The sequence below is a fragment of the Spathaspora passalidarum genome, assembly GCF_000223485.1.
Source record: "Spathaspora passalidarum NRRL Y-27907 unplaced genomic scaffold SPAPAscaffold_7, whole genome shotgun sequence".
NCBI lineage: Eukaryota > Fungi > Ascomycota > Pichiomycetes > Serinales > Debaryomycetaceae > Spathaspora > Spathaspora passalidarum.
The window spans coordinates 621470-641811 of NW_006767431.1; the positions used below are offsets into that span (position 1 = coordinate 621470).

Consider the following 20342-nt stretch of genomic DNA (forward strand, 5'->3'; position numbering starts at 1 on the left):
TGGATGACCAGGCCAAGAAAAATAAAAATAAACGTGATAGAAAGATTTTGGGAATTAAAAACCAGTTGAAGTAACGTGGAAATGAGTTGAACGTGAAAGTGTAAAAAGGATCAACCTTCTGGCGTGTGAGTGTATGTGAGAAATTTATAATTAAAATCTATACGAGGAATTCGTTTAGATTTATATAAATTGGTAATCTGATTGTTATAGTTGGCGGTAAAAAAAATTTTAACAACACCCAAAAAAAAATTTTTTTTTTTTATTTTATTTCCTGATTGTGCATTCTACAGTGAAAATAAAGAATTAATTTTCGTTGTCAGTAAAACTTGGTGCGGAAAAGAAATAAACTCCGAGGAAATTCACTGTAATAAAAATTTGTTGAACTTAAAGTCGTTCTGAAATTTTGCGGTGTCGTGCGGGTGAATTGGGGGTCTACACGACTTAGACGTCTTTTATCAACTACTATCACCGAAAACTTAAGTACAATCGTAACTCCTATGACACAAGACAAGAAATGCTTCTACAAATCTTGTCATACCGGAGTTTTTACTTGATTTCTATTTTATGATTTAGAAATGGTACCTTATAAAAAATCATCTGATTTGGTATACTTACCCCACAAAACTTTTCTTTTTCGGTAGACGACATTTGTATATCCTATATCGATTGGCGATCGTTTGATTTTTGCTCGGTTTTCGGAGGTTTTTTTTTCCACTGCCCCATCAAAACCCGCGGCATGAACACCCACGACATTTTGTTAGAATGTGTCATTTTGCCTAATTAACAAAAACACTTATTTTTTTTTTTTTACTCTGAAAAATAACCGTTCCGTTTTTTTCCTACGGGGTTTGTTGGGTTAATGAAATCGGGGGACCACTTGCGCGCAATGTGATGCAGGAGCAACTATATGTATTCTACGGAGTTACCGATTATCCATCTAACCCCACAAAACTAAAGATCTTATCAGCAACTTCAATACAATAGGCATGACAAAATAGATATCGGAAAATTCGTTGATTTCCACCTCGGTTTCCGACGTGCGCATAACCTTATTTGTCAGCCCCACCAGCAAGTCTGTAAGGGGAAATCCCAGTCATGTGATTCGCCGCACATGATATGAGTCACATGATGTTTGATCTCAAGATTTGATTTGACCTCCCAATATAGAAAAATTTTCATTCTTTGAAAAGTGTTGCAAAAAGTTCAAACCATTCAATTGGATTTAAAACCAGACAATCATGTCAGAATCATTATTATTGTCGAATCAGGTAATTCCTACTGATTACCATTATAAACTCACCATCAATCATTTGAAACCAAACTTTTCTGGTGAAGCAATAATTCAATGGAAGAATACTCTGGATGATCTGACCGGGTTCTCGCTAACTTTGCATGCATCCAAGTTAGTCATTACTAGTGCCACTATTGGAGATATCAAATTGAAGATTACTTATGATAAACAGAATCAACGTGTTAGTTTCACCACTGAAGAAGCCATCACTGAATCTAATTTGGTTCTCAAATATATGGGACAAATCAAAACCATTAGTACTTACAAAGACGCAACTCAAGGATTATTCAAAACTAATTACTTAGATGATATTTCAGGAAAAGCTAACAATTACATTATTGCCACACATTTCCAACCACACTCGGCTAAGTCTGTTTTCCCCATCATTGATGAAATACAACATAAACCAAATGTTCAATTGGATATAATTACCGATACTAAATTCAAAGTATTAACCAATGGTAAACTCACTAATCAAGAGTATGTCAATGAAAACACCTTGCATCAATTCAAGTACGATTTACCTATTTCTCCTTCAGTTATGGGGTTTGTAATTGGCGATTTGGAGTATATCTCTAGCGAGTCTTTGTCGGTACCTACCAGAATCTACACATGCATTGGTGAGAGTAAGTATGCCAGATTTGCTCTTTCTACAATTGAAAAGTATTTACCTGTTTTAGAACAAAAGTTTCATCATTCATATCCATTATCCAAGCTTGACTTTGTCACTATTCCGTTCTTGAATGATGGAGCCATGGAAAATTGGGGGTTGGTCACGGTTATCCCATCAACTTTACTTGTGGATGAGCTTAATGCTACTGTAGAACAGAAGAAACAAGTCGTGGAATTGGTTGTACATGAATTAGTTCACCAATGGGTAGGTAACTGGGTTACATTTGACGATTGGAACAGTCTTTGGTTCAATGAGCTGTTTGCTACTTGGGCAACTAAGATCGTGGCAGGATATAGCGTTGAATATGAAGAAATGTTGGACAAGGACTGTTTTTATGTTGATGATAAATTCACAATCCAAAGCATTCATGAACATGTTCTGACTGTATATACTGGATTGAACGCAACAACTTCGAGCATATTCGATACAAATGCATATGAAAAGGGGATTATTTTGCTCAATATGATTTATAAAGTATTCAAGAGTGAAGGCAAGGATTTAATTGAATGTTTTGGGAAGTTTGTTATTGACAAATATAAGGGTCAATCTATTAAAGTGTTTGATATTTGGCAACAATTGAACGAATGCGTCAGCATTGATCTTCCTAGTTTCTTCTATTCATGGACTAGACTTCACGGATATCCTTTAGTGAGAGTATCTTACTCTAGAGACCAGTTACATATTGAACAACATACTTATCTTTATAATATTCCTGATTTAGATAAAGTTGGTATTGAAGATGCACCATTCCATATTCCATTGTTAATTCGTGTTGTTGATGATAAAAAGGAAGTCAAAACTTTGAATGTGTTACTTACAGACAGATCTCTTGACTTAGATATTCCAAAGTCTCAATTGATTAATATTAACAGTGGAAGAGGTGGTTACTACCGCGTGTTATATAATGAGTTAACCAATATTAATTTGATGACTTCTTCAGATTTGATTGGTGTTTTGCATGATTTAGGTAAACTCTTGGGTACCCAACACTCAACAAGCAAGGATTTGGCGCATTTCTTTGATATCATGGAATTGTTTGTTCAAAGCAGTTGGAAATGGGATTGGAAAGTTATGAAGGTTGCTTTGACTTACTTAACCAAATTTCAAACTATATTCACAAATTATATTACTTCCCCTAAATTCCAATCTTGGTTAAGCAAGTATGCTAGTGATTTATTCCAAAGAATTAACTGGGATAAAGTAATGACTGGAAATTATTCCCGTGGAGAATTAGATGTCTACTCCACTATTCTCGACATCAACATCAACAACAAACATGCAGTTGAATTTGCAACCCGTCATTTTTCCCAATTCATCAATCCTACTCAAAAGACTACTTACGTCCCTGGAGAACTTCTTGGGTCAATTTTCAACTTGTCCATGAGTGTAGCCACTATGAAACAATACAAACAAGTATTGGCCCTTGTTAAAAATTCCAATACTTCATTACTTAAACATACTAATTTGTTAGAACATGAATTACAAACTGTGGCTATTAGCTCATTGGCATATCCAACCTCTCAAGAATTATTACGCAAGACCTTGAATTTCGTGCATAACAATATTGATTCTAAAATGATTGAACTTGCTGTGGTTGGAATCACAAATTGTACTGATAACGCCCGCGTTCGTATCGTTTTTGATTGGTTCAAATTGAACTACGACAATTGGGTGTTACGATCATTGAGAAAGGGAAGTGATTGGAGTAAACAAATAGGGGTCACTGTTAAAAATTTGGCAACGTTGATTTTGGAATTGATGCATAGAAATCAACAGTTTGAAGTGTTGAGAGTTGAATTTATAGAAAGTAAAAGAGTGGCGTTGCCAGAACATGGATTACATCTGTTGAACGAGGAATTGGAGCATGAACGCGAGGAAAAACTTGTAATTGTCCTGTTCCTTGAGGATATTAAACAAAGGTTGTAAATAGAATGTCATGTAAGTAAAGTTTAAATTAATGTATAAGAAGTAACTCTAATCGATTAATCACCCCCCTCATCCTACCCACACTCTCCTATGTGGTGTTGTGGGGATGGCACTTGGTGCCCACACGATCAAATTATCATTTTACCGATAGTGCATACAAATTAAGCATTGTTTGACATTACGTTATGCAAAGAAGCTAAATAGATAAACTTGCATTTACTAAAGGCCATTAAGGCGATTTAGTTTCCAGAGGCGGCTAGTGTGAAGCTGAGTGTAACACCATTGCTAAAATTTTTGCATTTGTTTACTTCGGGCGTACGCCTTCTTTTGGTTAAATGTTGCAAGATTTTCTTGGTTGATTAGGGCAGTAAATCTATGTCACCCCCGCATAAAAAAGAGCAGCCCCTCCCACCTCCCCTAAGAAGTTGTAAAGTAAGAAGGTGATGGCACCCAAATAGATACAAAATAAGACATTACATACCCAGACTTTAATTCAATCTGATTTAGTCTTTCCCCTCCTCCCCCCAACAAAAACTGTGGGAATGTTGAATAGGTAATGTTTATGTTTTGGTCTTGCACATTTCTGCAAACTTATGCGACCGACAGTACCATGCTACCAGGGTGAAATATGAATAACTCTACATGAATTGCAAATAGCTTGGGTTGTCTATTTTTTCATTAGAACTAAATGAACCAGTCAATATATCTAAAAAAGAACTAAATAAAATCATAAAAAATCTACCCTCCCCTATAATTCGTAAAGTAATCATCATCATAAAAGTCCTTCACAAGTCCCGTTGCTTATGAAGAGCATGTGTTGGGTGGGTGGATGGTCTAAATCCCCCATTGGATATCCTTATCTACATTAACCACCTTCAAAATTGAATTGGCCAACTTGTCAACTTCTTCCTCTCGTGCTTGCTTCTCAGTAACCTCTTTTTCTTGTTCAGATTGTACTATCTCTTTAATGCTTTGTCGTTTGTCACCACTGGTGGAGATGGAAGAAGTTGACGAAGCATAGGACGATCGTACACGTTGAGTAATCTGGAGCAGCTCTTCATCGCCTCCTTCTCCATCATTTTCATCATCACTGAAGCCAGGGTATATGCTAAATACAGAAGATTGGTGGGAGTGGAATGAAAAATCAGTAGGTGGTAGTGGAGGAATCATCATTTCTTCTTCAGGTTGATGATGATTCATAGGAGTGGAAGGACTGCCTATTTGATCAAGAGGGTCTATTTGGTCATATTCATAAGCATCATAAAGAGGTAACGTAGTTGATAAAGAAGCTGAACTTGTTCTAAATCTAGTGGTATGATTCGAGGTAGGGGTAGTTGGTTGAGATTGTGAAATTCCAATGAAATTATTGTTACTGTGAAATGAAGTTGTTTTCAATTCATGCTTTAACAATCTGAGCTTTGATTTGAATTTAGTTGTGGTGCTAGTGGTGGAGCTTATGGTTGATGCAGTAGAAGTTGTTTCTGTGGTTGGAAATTCAAAGTCCATTTAAGTAGTATATAGTTGTATATAATTCAAAGTTTTAATGGCTGCTATTTTTTGCGTATTTTTTTTTTTTCCTTCTTGCTTTTCTTTACTTTCTTGTTAACAAATAAATCGAGGTTAATGAACCAGATATAGAAAAGGGGAATGTGTAAAATAATATAGTAAATACCAATTGACTGTGTGTGAAGATATATATAGAAATAAAGGTAATGTGGTAATCCTGCGTAATTTACATTTTATTTATATGTGAAAATATGAAATATTTTATTTTCCCGTTAATGCTGTGTCTCAAAATATTACGGATTGTCCAGTTCTATGTAACACAAAACCAGGAAGCTTAATTAGGAGAAACCACATTATTATTTTTTTTTCTTAGGTAAGCTACTCCTTCCGAGAATATTATTTAGTTTGTTTTATTTTTTTTTAATTGTAGGTAAAAGTTGCCAGACAGGAAAAGCCTAATCAAACAATCTACTACTATTTTAAACATAAAGGACTTACGCTCCAGCCATTAGCCAAACAATAAGGTAACACCGAGGTAGTTGTTACAATTTGAATGTGAAAGTTTTTTGTAAGGTACTTGCGAACAATTTGGTGCCGTTCGTTTAGACAACATCGCTAGTTCAAAATTGTTGGTGGCAGTCCCAATTTACGAACTATCTGCAGTTTGATCTAACGTACAGAATTTTTCACCCCGTTTCCTGTGAGTGAATTTCATGCAACAATTTCAGTGTCTTGGGATTTTGTCATAAGCGTTGCCAACTGTCCTAAAAAGAAAAGAGAAGACTCAAAGTTTGGTTCTAAAATTTATTTTTTTATGTTTCGGTCTGGATGATTACTCGTTTTGGAACGTCTTTGCTTCTTCGGGAATTGCCCGAAAAAAAAACTGAAGTGTATGCAAAAATAAAAAAAAAATAAGACAACGGAAAAAGAAAACCACCAAACTCCGTTCATTTGCTGAATTCATGAGTAGTAGTTGATTGCATAAGTAGGTTGTTGTAAAGTAATAATCCTTTATTATAATTTGCTGACCTGGGTGACATGCTTGATTAATTTTTGAATTTACACATTTGTTTTTCTTATCATTTTTTTTTACATTACCCGATCTGTGTGTGTTTGCCCTGCATAAAACTTTATACCTAAAAACATGAAACATCCCGAATACCCACCAACCAACATCACGTGGAATAGGCCAAATAGGTATAATTCGCTACCTTGTTAATACACTCTACGGGTAACAGAAAAAGCACAACCTGTTTTTTTCCCCCTGTAGGTCTGGAAGATTCGAAAATCCCCCCCCCCCTCTTTCCTTGTTGCTATTTCAAGAAAAAAAAATAGCTTTTGGAAATAATTCATGTGCACGACTGCAAATAATAAACTACTTTTTTTGGGATCTTGCAATCTAACCTTACTTATACCGTAGGCCAACACTAGTTGTCATATGTGTGTTTGTAATTCGCTTGTTTGTCCTACTTCGCTATCCGTATCTCTTTCACTATAGCCAATATAACACAATGCTAGTACATAGATTTTGAGCCAATGATCGATCACAAAAACCAGACTGGGCTCTGGGCAGCAAAAATAATCTCTTTATGCATGGTCTAGTTTCTTTATTGTCTAATTCATCCATTGTTAACGCAATTTATGCAGTCTTTTAACAATCAGAAGATTACATCCCTCTCGACCTCCCCGAAGTAGGAAAAAATAACTGTTTCCAACTGTCAACTGTTTTCTGAGGGGTATACGAAAAGGGGCAACAATGAACTCTGGACAATAACGTCCGCTAGACTACTGCCCCCCCCGGGCTCATATACATAAAACCCAGCTTGATAATAGTCGTCCTGCCAAGAAAGTATGATTGTATATAGAAGGGTCTAGATTTCGATAGACTATGTTTAGCCCCAGATTTAATATTAGTAATTGTTTAGTAATTGTTATTTAGTTTTTAGCATATATGGTTCTGACTCCATCTTGTGTACTTCGAAGTACATTGCATTTCTTTTTTGTGATTCGTCATTGGGCTTCCAGAAGCCACATTGGATAGGGTTAGGTTCAGGGCTCTTGATTAATTACATGGGGTAGGTTTAGATTCAAATTTACCACACTGTGCATGATGCGCCTCTATCACCAATGTACCGTTGAGGCGTCAACTATCGGTAATGGCAATCAAGTTTCCGGGTAAGGCACTGTGAGATAATCATCCCACAACTAGCAGTTGTTTCCAACTAAGTTTCATCCTTTGGTTGTATTGCGTACGTGCATAGGCAGCCAGAACTTGGTATACTTTTGCGTATGTCTCATTAGCCTCGGAGCTGAGCCATGCCATGGTTGACTAGACTCCTATCCCGTGTTTCCGGTTGCGGTACTGATATCAAAGATAAGATGGATATTTATATCCGTGATGACGTAGGCATCTCCGAGAATGTGTATACCCTGTGGATGCTTTTCTTGCTGGAGAACATTTTGCAACCTTGTATATTACCGCCCAACATTGAAAATAGAAACTTACAGAAAATATTCAGCTTCAAGTTTTTGGAAGAGGTGCACATTAGCTATCCCGGACTTCCATTGACCGGGGGTTTCATTATTTGCTGATTTTTGCAAGTGTGAGATGAAAATCATTCTGTTGGGATAAAGTGTTACACCCCTGGCTAGCTGCTCGGACACATTTATTAGATTTTTAATAGATTACCACCATTTACATTGGAACAATAGGACTAGAGAAAAATCAACAGAAGGGGTCAAAGTACAGTATACTTGAAAGTAGAAACTTCTAAAAGAGAGAACTAGAACCAAGCTAGATTCAATTATGTCAGATCAATTTTAAAGTTCTGGTTGTTATATATATATATATATATATATGTCATTTAATAATGATACATGGTTAGGAGCCCATTTGGTGGATTTAGAAAAGAAGGAGTTGGAAGAGGACATCAAATACCGACATCACCCAAGACCCCTTTTCAATAATATTAATTCCCCTAATAAGTTCACTGTGCTCTAGAACTATCAAATCGGTAGGACCCGGAAGTTTTCAGATCTAGAATTGAAGATTGGGGCAGGCACGACACCGCCTCAATTATCAACACCGATTCTGTACAATGTTTTAATACTAAATTAAACTGTCATAATGTTTAATATGGGGGGACATATATCACTAAACAACAAATACTATATAACAAATACCATCTTTATACCAAAGTAGACATGTCGATGGTTGTAAAATCAAAAACATTTTAACTTGTTTAAGCTTTTGCCTTACCATCACCTTGCTTTGGTGGGTAACCGTTCAATTCAGCACCACTGGCAGATTCACAAGTACACCATTGGTCCTTTGGAGCGGCACTCATAGCAGCTGGGATATGTTGACCACAACCCCACCAGGTCTTACCCTCTAATTTACATTTTGTTAGTATCTTGTTCTATGTCATAGTTCAGTGGGAAGCTATCAATATTTATACATACTACAAACTCCACATTCAGCTGGTTTACACATATTTGATCTTGATTTGATTTACAATTAGTTTGGTTAGTACCAAGGAGTAATACAGAGTAAAGGAAAGATAGAAAGTTCTAGAGGTTTTTTTTTCGGCGAAGCCCAGTGGGTAAAGGGTCGGACAATCGGCCTTAATGGAAGTCAGCGCGGGGATTTACAAAGCCCGACAAGTAAAAATTAAAAATCTATTGTGTTTTATACAAGGTTAAGATTCATATATTTTCTGTTCTCTTTCCTTTTCCTTCTTGATACGCTCTTCTTCTTCCATCTTTAATTCCTTCTCAATGTCTAAATTCTCTTGAATGTTCCACAATTGAGAATACAATGAATGCTCATCACTTAGTAATTGCACATGGGTTCCTTCTTCTTGGACACATCCTTTGTTCAAAACGATAATCTTATCGGAATCAGCAATGGTACGTAATCGGTGGGCAATGGCAATGTTAGTGTTTTTCCTTTCTCGGAAGATACTACGGATGGTCCTCAATAACGACTGCTCTGTGTGGGTGTCCAATGCCGATGTTGCTTCATCAAAGAACGAAATTGGGGCATCCTTTAATAATAATCTTGCCATGGCCAATCTCTGTTTTTCACCTCCAGATATCATCATACCTCGTTCTCCAACAATGGTGTTTGCTCCATTGGGTAATTCTTGGATCAATTTGTCCAATTTGACTAGTTCAGCCATGTGGTTCACTTCGTCATCGCTGGCTGATAATCTCCCATATCGGATATTTTCTAGAATGGTATCATTGAAAAGTGGTGTTTCTTGAGGAACAACCCCGATGTTATGACGTAATGATTCCAATGTAACATCACGAATATCTTGGCCGTCAATTAAGATTCTACCTTCGTTCACGTCATAAAATCGGAACACTAATCGTAAAATTGTAGATTTCCCACTACCTGATGGTCCAACAATAGCCACTTTTTCACCAGCAGGAATGGTGAATGTTGCATTCTTGAGAATTGGTCTATCGGGATGATATGCAAAACTGACATTTTCAAACTTGATTTCACCTTTAGTTAATTGTAAAGGCTTTGCAGTGGGAGAATCTTTAATTTCAATTGGAACCTTTTGAATTTGAAACAAGTTCTCCATATCCAATAATGCCTGTTTTAAATCTCTGTATACAGACCCAAGAAAGTTCAATGGGACACTCAATTGGAACACTAATTGGTTAATCAACACTAAATCACCAACACTGAGAGATCCATCCACAACCCCTTGACAACCCATATACATCATTGCTGTCAATGCTGAACTAAAGATGAAATTCTGACCGGCATTCAAGAATGCTAACGAAGTAGCAACTTTAATACTTGCATTCTGGTACTTGGCCAATGATTTATCATACTTAGCTGCTTGATAACCTTCATTGTTGAAATACTTAACTGCTTCAAAATTGATCAACGAATCTAAAGCCACACTGGCAGCTTGATTGTCGGCATTATTGGCTTGTCTTCTGAATTTAGTTCTCCAACTGGTGGTTCTAATTGTGAACACTGAGTATGTCAACATAGTGAGAAAGGCCAAGGCTGCATATGTCACCCCATACTTATAAGACAAGATCCCACAAACCATACTAATTTCAAATCCCACGGGAATCAAATGGAAAACCAATGCTGACAATACTGAACTGACACCCTTGGTACCTCTATCTATAGCTCTAGTGATCCCACCAGTTTGTGTGGACAAGTGGAACAACAAGTCCATGTTCAAAAGTCTTGTAAAGGTATTGTAAGCAATACGACGAATCGCATCCTGGGATACACTGGCAAACACGGCATTTCTCAATTCTCCAAATAATACAGCACCGAATCTGGCGGCTCCATAACTGAAAATCATAGCTCCGGCCACGGCACTAACTGTACCAACTGATGACAAGTCGACATTCATATCATCAATGATTGATTTGAAGAAGAACGGAACTTGGATATTAAGTAATTTTGAACCCACCAAGAGTGAAAGGGCGAGGATCACTCGAAGTTTGAACGAGGGTTTATCTTTGGGCCAGATCGTTGATAAAAGTGATTTGACCATGAAAAGTTCTGACGTGGTGATCTTCCTTCCAAAGAGACTCCCCACTTCCTTGGCTTCTTCTTTGGGTTTCGGTTTTGCAACCGCTATTGGTTTGGTTGTATTTGGAGCTTTTCCTGGCGTTGTTGGTGCTTTTGCATTGGTTTGCTTAAGTATAGCAGTCCCACTGAACTGTCTGAAGCCACAGTTCCCCAACTTTCTCCATATTGGACTCAGAGGTAGAAAAACCCGCGACGGTCTTTGTCTAGACACATTGATAATCCTAATAACGGAATTTTGAAACATCAATGCGGTATTTAAATAATTTGGGGAAGTCCTGGGGCCAAAAAAAAGAGATACCGTGGTAGTTATATATTTATAACCTATGAGGTAATCGTTGCTTATGGCATCAGAATCGATGCGGTAGATTCACGTGACGTGAAACTTCATTTTGTTCGCACGAGAATTGGCGGAATTTATCTGCAAACACCGCGAGAAAAAAAAAAGCACACACACACTTGATCCCGCAAAATGCACTCATTGGGTTAACTCGCAAAAAGGGCGCATCTCCAATTGACTCACTAATTGATGCAGAAAAATCCGATCTTTCCGATCTATGCATAAATCGGCTTCGGACCGTGAAATATTGAACTATTAAATGTAATAAACTACACATATTATATAGAATATCTACTTAAGTTCTTTTAAAGATTCTTCAAGGGCCTTGGTAAATGCAGGAATATGACCAGCATAAACTGAGTAACCCATATGACCAACTCTGAAATATTTACCGACCAATTGTTTATGAATACCACCAGCAACAGTAAATCCCTTTTGAGCCAACTTCTTCAACAATTCATTACCATCAATCCCTTCGGGGAAGTAAACGGCAGATAATCCATGAGCAGCCACGTCTCTTGACACAGGAAGGATTTGTAATCCCAATTTGTTAACGGCATTCTTGAATTCAGTGGACACTTGTTCATGCTTGGCGAATCTAGCGTCTAATGGCTCGCTCAAGATTTCATCCAAGGAAGCGCGTAAGGCAGTGATGGTCTGAATAGCAGGAGTTGCAAAGTAGGCCCCTTTTCCTGATTCATACAGTTGCATAACGGGGGTCCATCTTTTTAAACTGGCAAAATAAGTAGTTTCCTTCTTGTTCAAAGCGATATCCAATGCTCTTTCGGAAGCATAGAGGATGGACAACCCAGCAGGAACACCAATGGCCTTTTGAGAAGCTGTCAATACGAAATCAATACCCCATTGGTCAAACTCTAAATCTTCAACACCAATGGAACAAACACCATCAACGATAATTAATGTTTCTGGACTGACTTGTTTAACTAGTTTAGAAATAGCTTCAACATCAGAGACAACAGAAGTAGAGGTATCAACATGAGTAATGGTAATGGCCTTGTAAGACTTTTCACTTAATTTAGCTTTGACTTGATCCAATGGAACAACATCTCCGACTTTGGCTGTGACGACGTCAACTTCAGCACCATAGATTCTAAGACAGTCAGCAAACGAGTCTGAGAAGAACCCGGTAGATAAAACCAACACATCATCTCCGGCAGTGAGCAAGTTGGAGGCAGCAATGTCCCATCCAAGAGTACCTGAACCAGACAACACATATGCTTGAGTCTTTGGGTTTGTTGACTTGAATAACTTACGCAAGTTCTTTAATACTGATTGGAAAGTAGCAATAAACTCAGGAGATGTATGTGCTTGACTTGGAGTGGACATGGCGGCGAGAACTGGGTTGGAGAACTCGATTGGCCCCGGGATTAAAGTTAAACGGTGGTCTGGTTGGACAAAGGAAGTGGTGGAAGACATGGTTGATAAGTATTTCTTTATTGTAGATGAAAGTGTATGTGGACGCACAAAGGATCTAGCAAAGCTATTCAACATATATAGATGGTAAAAACACACCAAAAGAAAAAGCTGGAATGACTAATGGAAAAATGGAAGGAGTTTGAAAAACTTTTGTTGTGCCATTTTGGTGTTAACCTGGGGTTTGTGCGTGGGGAGCATTTCGCTTCCGAGGGTATTCCGGAAAAAAATAAAAAAGAAATCGCTCTTGTCAACCTGGGCGTAGCAGGTGAAATGTTGACTGCAAAAATCATAGATCGTTTCCGTAGTATCAAAGCTTGTGAGGAACTGGTCTAATGAGGTTGAGAGATCTTTATTAGCATTCTACTTTTATTACTAGGTTTCATTTATAATTTCATTAAAAGTTCGCAAAAGAGCTAGCGCAATTAAGACGTAAAACCAAGGTTTAGGAAAGAGTAAGAACTATCATGATCAAAAAAAGAATAATTTTGTAAAAGAATGTTAGATTCATTGTCATATATTTGTACTAGGAGGTTCAACTCTTCTTCGAATACAATCACAGAAGAACTTGGCTATACTTCCTTCTATCCGCTTCACAATATTTTGACCATGGACACTACCAATCATTACGTTAATATCTAATACTTACCTATAAGCAGATGTAGCAGTTAAACTAGTAACAAACCATGGTCTGCTAAGTATGCAAGTACTGCTGACCCTATTTACGAAATTGGGAGTTGTCAATTGTTCAAAACGAGTGTATTCCTGATTTTATTATTGTCATGTACTAAAAGCGCATTCCAATTTTTTTTTTTGAAGATATCAGATGTCATCTCGCGTAAAGCTAAACATACAAAGATTACATATACCTGTATTATATAACCCACATCAACCATGGAAGCTCTACAAGAACAGTTTACGAAACTAGTAAACGAAACCACCCATTCAATAAGTCGTTCATTACGAGGCACTTCCCCTAGCATAATAAAAATCACCAAAAATGACTCCATAAAACAGAAGGTCACCAGTATAACCGCACAACTCAAAGAAAACAAGATTGTTCTAATTGCCAGTCTATCTAATTCCATTCCCAAAGCCATTTCAGTGATTGAAATCGCCAAGCTGGCGCTAAAGGAAGAGAACAAGAGCGTAAAGCAATTTAACAAGTTAGCACATCTTGATTCTACCCATAACCCTAACTATAAACCTAATCAGGAGAATCTCGAGGGATCAAAGCACGCAAATGATGATGAAGATGAGCATAAACAGGTTATTGAACGCGACATATTAGAGAGTATCAACGGACCAAAGGTCTATCAACTTCCTATAATGTACGTTATACTATCGCTTGATAACATGATATCGTTAACGGATTGGACCAGCCAGTAGCTTAACTGCTAATATAGTATTATATAGAGATGGTCGGTAGTAATATTGAACATGTCAATCGTAAAAGCAAAGACCGTGCCTCTGGTCACGTGAATTTTTCCAACCAATTAAATTGGTAAAATTAAACATACAATTGTAACAGCGAAAAAAAAAATCTCTTCTGGTTTGGCATCTAAATTGTACGATATAATTATTAACTACATTCTTTCAGTGTATACATTAGATACATATAATCCCACACAATGGCTATCACTCCAGAAAACTTCAAGTTCGAAACTCCACAATTCGACCCAAGATTCCCAAACCAAAACCAATCTAAGCATTGTGCTCAATCTTATGTTGATTACCATAAATGTATCAATGTCAAAGGTGAAGAATTCGAACCATGCAAAATCTTCTTCAAGACCTTCACTTCCTTATGTCCATTAGACTGGGTAGAAAAATGGGATGACCAAAGAGCTGCTGGAAAGTTCCCAATTGACTTGGATGCTTAAACAGACAAGACATTACTACGATAGTGCATTAATAATTATGTTCATGTTTTTATGTTTTACATACACCCAAATATATATACATATGAATTGAACCAGTGTAAGAGGTGTTGATAGGTGTATTACCAAAATTCATCCTCCACCCAATTTTCGTTTCTAAATTCATTGCTATTCTGTTCTAGATTTTCTTTGCTGAACAAATCTCCGTATGGGTCAGTATTAGATTTCTTCTGGGATTCATATTGTTTGGTTAAGTCCTGCTGTTCTTTCTCTTGCTTCTTTCTTTCCAAGACTAACTCTTTAACTAGTTGTTGTTGTTGCTTTATAAACTCTTCAGTAGGTATCTCGGTCTTGGTCTTGTTGAGTTTGTTAACTATAGCATTTTCCTTTTTCGCAACATGCACTCTCTTGACTAATTTACGGTTCTTAAAGGTGACTGTACCTATATCCATAGAACCGTCAGTATGTAAATTCTCAACCGGGGTGTAAATAACAGTTATGTTATTCAACTTGTTCCCCTTGATAGAATTAGCCTTTGTCAACTGAGCGATTTGTTCCAACAAGTTAGGTTCAATAACAAACAGCTCAAACTGTTTGAAATCAAGTATCTGCTTCTTGGTAAGCTGAAGGTAAAGATGGGCTGATGAATAGTTATCAACGTGAAACCAAATATTCTTGGGATGAGAGTGTTTGATTAATGGATCATTCTCAATCTTGTCTCTACCCATGTAGATTACAGCTTCTTCAGACTCGTTGCTTGCGTCTATGGCGAAATCGGAGAGATCGTCTTCCGTGCTGACTTTAGCCTTGAAATAGTAGACCATGGTAGATGTCAGGTGTTGATATTGAGATGGGGGGACCTTGTTCTAACCAGTTCTTGTTGCTGCCAAATTTTTTTCTGTTGTCTACAAATGTACCTTTGTATGGCAACATTTGGCAACTGCTGAGAAATACGAACGAGTACGCCTAAGTAAGCAGATTAGATGCATAATTCATGTACATATAATGGTTTAGAAGCTTTTTGGCTTGTAGTATAGATCTGGTCAGTACCTAAATGTGACGTGCTATTGATTAATTGACGGTAGTAGAGAAGAAATACAATTCCTATATCATTGTATATACTTTGAAGCTTCAAATAAGAAAGTTCTATATGCAACCAATTGATTCATTTAAGGATGTTACAATGCCAGCCTTCGGAGAAAAGGTAAGTCGGGTATTTTTATTCTGAAACCAGATATCAATGTCCAGTAGGATATACAATACAGAAATTACACAAAAGAGACCCCCTGTTGGGGGGAGGAGGGGTCATCCTTTACAGTAAACAATAACCTTGGTCATATCCAATTCGTCTAGTTTAGAGAATCAAAACCCATAGGGGCTGCTAACAACCCTCCCCCTCCCCCTATAATTGACTTGGACTACCCCCACACGATACACGCACCTCAAAAAAGGAACTTTACAACCTTAAATTCATGTTACACTTTTGCCTTACAACTTATGGTCATTGATTAAAGTACGTAAAGCGGAGTTATTTAACCGTTATGTATCCTTTTGCATAAAGGATACTCAAAAGACTTTGAAATATCGATCCTGCACAGAAAACACGTTTTGTTTCATAGTACGCTAAAAAAAATCTGAAACACGAAAAAATAATTCCATGCACAGAAACTTTGTGTGCTTTGGATTTCTGTCACCCTTTCCCCCTTTCGACCTAATTCATGTTGACGCCATAAACATACAGAATATTCCCCAGTGATATAATTGTTGATGCGGTAGTTGCTACAATTTAATCTGATTAGCGAATAATTAAGCTGGTGTCAGGGTGGCGAAGCAATTATTATCCACGGTTAATAATAGAACTCGTGTATGTTTGTTTGTTTTTTTTCCTTTCGTATTCTTTTTTGGTGGGGAGGGTCATCCGCCTTCAGTGACAGCATTATCACACATATCATTTCAAAGGTTATGGAGCTAGTAGTAATATGTCATATAACTTGGTTTAACCCAGGTTTTCCTTTTGCACACTGAATTAGGGAAATTTCATAACCAAAGTTTAGCGCTCCTCACTTTGATACAACATAGTACGCGAATTCGCAACCGGAATAGAAGCAGAAGCTGCAACAATGCTCCCGAGCTTAAAAAAAAATAAATTTATTTCCTAATTTGGATTAGTCTCTGTGAAGGAGGTAAAAAAAAAAAGAATTTCCTTATTTTGGTTGAGGTCAACCATGATATCACGATAACTACATAAATCGGTCATTTATCTTGCTTATCCCTCCTTTTTCGTTCACTAGATCTGGGTTGAAATTACTGGTTTGATATTTAAAAGATATCAGCTCATCGTTATTTTTTAAAATTCCCAATCGTTTTTTGGATTTTTTTGAGCTTTGTGGTAGCCGTTCATTATTTTTTTTGTTATTGTTCAAGCCAAACCAGCCATATATAAATATATCAAGATCTGGCCTCATTTTTTTATTTGGACTTTCATTCAGCAGCACACCGAGACTTATGATTGACTACGATTCATTACTTGAGTTCGAGGAAGCTCTTGCACAATCGTCAACCAGTGACACTATAATCCTATTACGAAATTTAGAATCTAAAATAGACTATGCTAGACATACCAATACTGAAAATGACGAACAACAAGACAACCGAGATTTAGCCCATGAAGATCTCCAGGAAATATTGCATACAGCATTAGCAGAGTACAAGATATGTGAAGATGAGTTTGCCACGTGCAAGACATGTGGAGGATCTTTGACCTGCCCTACGCTATACAAGTCCTGCTGTCACAGTTTTGTTGATCGAGACTGTGTCATTGGATCCAAACTCGAGAAGTCTTTCTGGCTTGCATTCTTGGAGAACCCTACCCGAACCATAAACACTATGCCCAATTACACCGAGTTTCTTTGTTTGAAACAAGGAATACCAAATCCTATAAGATATCTCATCTGGAAGAAAATATTTTTGTTGAATGGAAATATTCCACAAAGCTCGAGATTTGTCTATCAAAACTTTCAACATTCATATTATCTGGAAGTTTCCAAGCAAATATCCAAGGATTTGAGCAGAACTTTCCCCAGTGTAAAATCATTTGGTAAACAAGAAACAATTGATAACTTATCGACTATACTTAACGTCTATGCTAATTATGATGTTAAGTTGGGTTATTGTCAAGGATTGTTGTTTCTTGTCGGGGTCTTATATTTCCATTTGAATAGTGATTGCGAATTGACATTCCATGCCTTAATCACTATCATGGAAACAGAACCGGAATTGCACGATATTTTCACCACTTCAACCATGTCAGAGACTCTTAACTGCTGGTTTTATGAATTCTCGCATATCTTACAGAAATCTGAACCGGAACTATACAATCACTTGACTTCATTTGTGGAAATGAGAACTTTTCTTTATCAATGGTGGTTATCATTTATGTCATCACATTCGCCAGATTTGTTGATTGTTAATCGTATTATGGATTTCTGTTTACTCCAAGGATGGAAAGTCGGATTGTTTAAGATATCATTGGGGTTATTGACAAGCAACAAACCAATATTGATGACATTAAACGAAGGGGACGAAGAGGTGGTTTATCAACATTTATTAAACGAGTCAAAGTGGGGCAATGTCATTAAGGATTTAGATAGGTTCTTTGGCGATGTGTTGTTCTCATGGGATGACAACTTATTCTTACAGAAGCAAGAAGTTGAAGTTAAGCCAGTTGGGTCACCACATAAGTCGATCCTTAACTCATTAAAGACACTTTCGTTGAAACCATTTATCAGCATCAATACGTCATTGAACTCAAACTCGAGCTCATCTTCAAACTCGCCAGACTCAACCTTGGACAAGACGGAATCGATTCATTCATCCAGTTCGCTCTTTTCTACTAACACGCTTGCCCCTTATCAAATGAAGAATGATTTAGAGTCGATCAGCTCAGATGTTAGTGAAGTGAGCCATACGAAGTCATTCTCTGATTACTTGAGATTTCCATATATTCCTCCCAGGAAAGATCTGAAACCAGAGATTGAAGAAGATATAAATGCTGAGCTCATGATTGAAAACGAAACATTACGACAATTATTGAAGAAAGCGTATTCGATGCTTGAAGGTGACGGTGTGGATAAGATGGAGCTCAAGCAAGAGATTGCTAAAGCGGTTGAGGTGTAAATAGGTTTATTTAGGGTATAGGAACATTATTTTATTTATTAACAAAACGCAACCTTGTAGATTATCAGGACAAAAGTAGCCAATAAAAATGGACCAGCATGTTTGCGATGAAAGCTCACATAAGTTCAATTTGAATACCAAAGAGAAAACTCTTCACTGGATGTGTTTACTTCACTTACTCGTTTGTTAGTTTGTGAATCAGGATAAAGCTACATCATCAGTTGAACATGAAACAGATCACAAGGTATGAGAAACAATTGCTACTAAATTCCTGATTGGAGAATTCTGTTCATTGAATAAAGCTTAGAGACCATTATCGACTATGATGAAAAGCTAAACACTTTGAGGGGAGACCTGAATACTTGCTCACCATATCCGAGTACTCAAGTTCAAAATTGAATACTTGAGCACACAAGTCTTGAAATCGAACATGCCAGCTGAAAACCGTATACTCCACCAAATTCGTAGATATGCGAACCGATAATCATGGATTTAGTGTGCTTAGTTCTGAAAACCGATTCTGAACAAAGTACACTAGCGTGTAATTGGAGTCTTCCTGACATTACTAGCTTTAGTCTTGAGATCATCAATTGTTTCAATATATTGGTATTAGCACTATTTACATCCTTTTGGGAAGTTGAATGAGCCATTGTGTAGATGGTAATGGACTTTATTGTGGTTTGACTGTGGATACAGGGGAACTGCTATACATGAGAGCTATGATAATCTGTTGATGAGCGGTACTCATTCCCACTTGCATTAAGAGAACACATTTCCCTTACAAGCTGTATTTGCCCCATTATATAAGCTTGTGGTCTCATACCACACTCTCAACACGTGTGTTACTACCACCCAGTATTGTAGAATTCATTTCGCTTTTTGGCTGCATCGTCTATTCTTTATCATTTGAATCTGTTTTGGGTGTAGAGCAGTTTTTTGGCTATTGGTAAAGTGAACACACAAGCCTAACACAATGCAAAAGGTCAGAACATAACACTCTGGGCAAAAACCTGACCAATCCTACGAAACCGGAATACTGCACTGGAAACCGAACTTTCCCATTTTAGGACAGAATAGTTTAAACAGAATAGAAAGCACACTTTCTTGGAAACCAAATACTCCAGTAGAGTTCTGCATTATCCACTACTCAAAGATACACTGCTGCGATACATGGGCCAAGATTGAAGACTCTACCGAGAAACTAGGCAAGAATACTCGGTGTTCCTTACTTGGTAATTCAAACCCAAGACTCGTGCGTCTGTAATTGTAGGTTGGTGGGCTCTAGTCATCAAAATGGTAGGTGTTTCTTGGCCCACCAAAATGGACGTTACAGGTTGATGAACCCACCGAAACTGGTGGATACGGTAATGGTTGCAAATTTTGAGAACCCCTTGAAATTGTACCATGTGCCAGAAAGTGTACTGCATGCAATGTACGATAAATCCCCCATCTCTAAAAATGACCACTTGACAAGTTCTGTTTCCAATAATACATACCTTACTATAGACCTAGGTTGGTGCGTGTAGAGTTATACGACTATACCT

The 20342-nt window shown here is 37.3% G+C and overlaps 9 protein-coding genes across 9 annotated transcripts; 4 read left to right on the top strand and 5 right to left on the bottom strand. All coding sequences in view use genetic code 12, as the record gives it.

Moving 5' to 3' along the window:
- Positions 1–867: 867 nt before the first annotated feature.
- Positions 868–3942, top strand: SPAPADRAFT_73236 (uncharacterized protein; the record flags this gene model as incomplete). Its single annotated transcript, XM_007377445.1, has 1 exon — positions 868–3942. The coding sequence occupies one exon, from the start codon at positions 1239–1241 to the stop codon at positions 3888–3890; it is 2652 nt and encodes an 883-aa protein (XP_007377507.1).
- Positions 3943–4157: 215 nt separating this feature from the next.
- Positions 4158–5585, bottom strand: SPAPADRAFT_63347 (uncharacterized protein; the record flags this gene model as incomplete). The annotated part of the gene is made up of 1 exon (XM_007377446.1): positions 4158–5585. A coding segment is annotated over one exon (550 nt), but the record flags the coding sequence as incomplete, so codon positions are not given.
- A 2870-nt stretch (positions 5586–8455) lies between these two features.
- Positions 8456–8924, bottom strand: SPAPADRAFT_63368 (uncharacterized protein; the record flags this gene model as incomplete). The annotated part of the gene is made up of 2 exons (XM_007377447.1): positions 8456–8787; positions 8859–8924. 2 exons carry the CDS (start codon positions 8887–8889, stop codon positions 8639–8641), a joined length of 180 nt encoding a protein of 59 aa, XP_007377509.1.
- Positions 8925–9273: 349 nt separating this feature from the next.
- ATM1 (ATP-binding cassette Fe/S cluster precursor transporter) lies at positions 9274–10789 on the bottom strand (the record flags this gene model as incomplete). The annotated part of the gene is given in 2 exon segments (XM_007377448.1): positions 9274–9344; positions 9364–10789. 2 exon segments carry the CDS (start codon positions 10787–10789, stop codon positions 9274–9276), a joined length of 1497 nt encoding a protein of 498 aa, XP_007377510.1.
- Positions 10790–11599: 810 nt separating this feature from the next.
- On the bottom strand, positions 11600–12745 carry SPAPADRAFT_143334 (pyridoxal-phosphate-dependent aminotransferase family protein; the record flags this gene model as incomplete). Its single annotated transcript, XM_007377449.1, has 1 exon — positions 11600–12745. One exon carries the CDS (start codon positions 12743–12745, stop codon positions 11600–11602), a length of 1146 nt encoding a protein of 381 aa, XP_007377511.1.
- An 828-nt stretch (positions 12746–13573) lies between these two features.
- SPAPADRAFT_63383 (uncharacterized protein) lies at positions 13574–14222 on the top strand (the record flags this gene model as incomplete). Its single annotated transcript, XM_007377450.1, has 1 exon — positions 13574–14222. The coding sequence occupies one exon, from the start codon at positions 13637–13639 to the stop codon at positions 14129–14131; it is 495 nt and encodes a 164-aa protein (XP_007377512.1).
- A 151-nt stretch (positions 14223–14373) lies between these two features.
- Positions 14374–14625, top strand: SPAPADRAFT_143142 (cytochrome c oxidase subunit VIb; the record flags this gene model as incomplete). Its single annotated transcript, XM_007377451.1, has 1 exon — positions 14374–14625. One exon carries the CDS (start codon positions 14374–14376, stop codon positions 14623–14625), a length of 252 nt encoding a protein of 83 aa, XP_007377513.1.
- An 82-nt stretch (positions 14626–14707) lies between these two features.
- On the bottom strand, positions 14708–15471 carry SPAPADRAFT_63384 (uncharacterized protein; the record flags this gene model as incomplete). The annotated part of the gene is made up of 1 exon (XM_007377452.1): positions 14708–15471. A coding segment is annotated over one exon (451 nt), but the record flags the coding sequence as incomplete, so codon positions are not given.
- A 1656-nt stretch (positions 15472–17127) lies between these two features.
- Positions 17128–18798, top strand: SPAPADRAFT_143113 (TBC domain-containing protein; the record flags this gene model as incomplete). The annotated part of the gene is made up of 1 exon (XM_007377453.1): positions 17128–18798. The coding sequence occupies one exon, from the start codon at positions 17128–17130 to the stop codon at positions 18796–18798; it is 1671 nt and encodes a 556-aa protein (XP_007377515.1).
- Positions 18799–20342: the final 1544 nt, after the last annotated feature.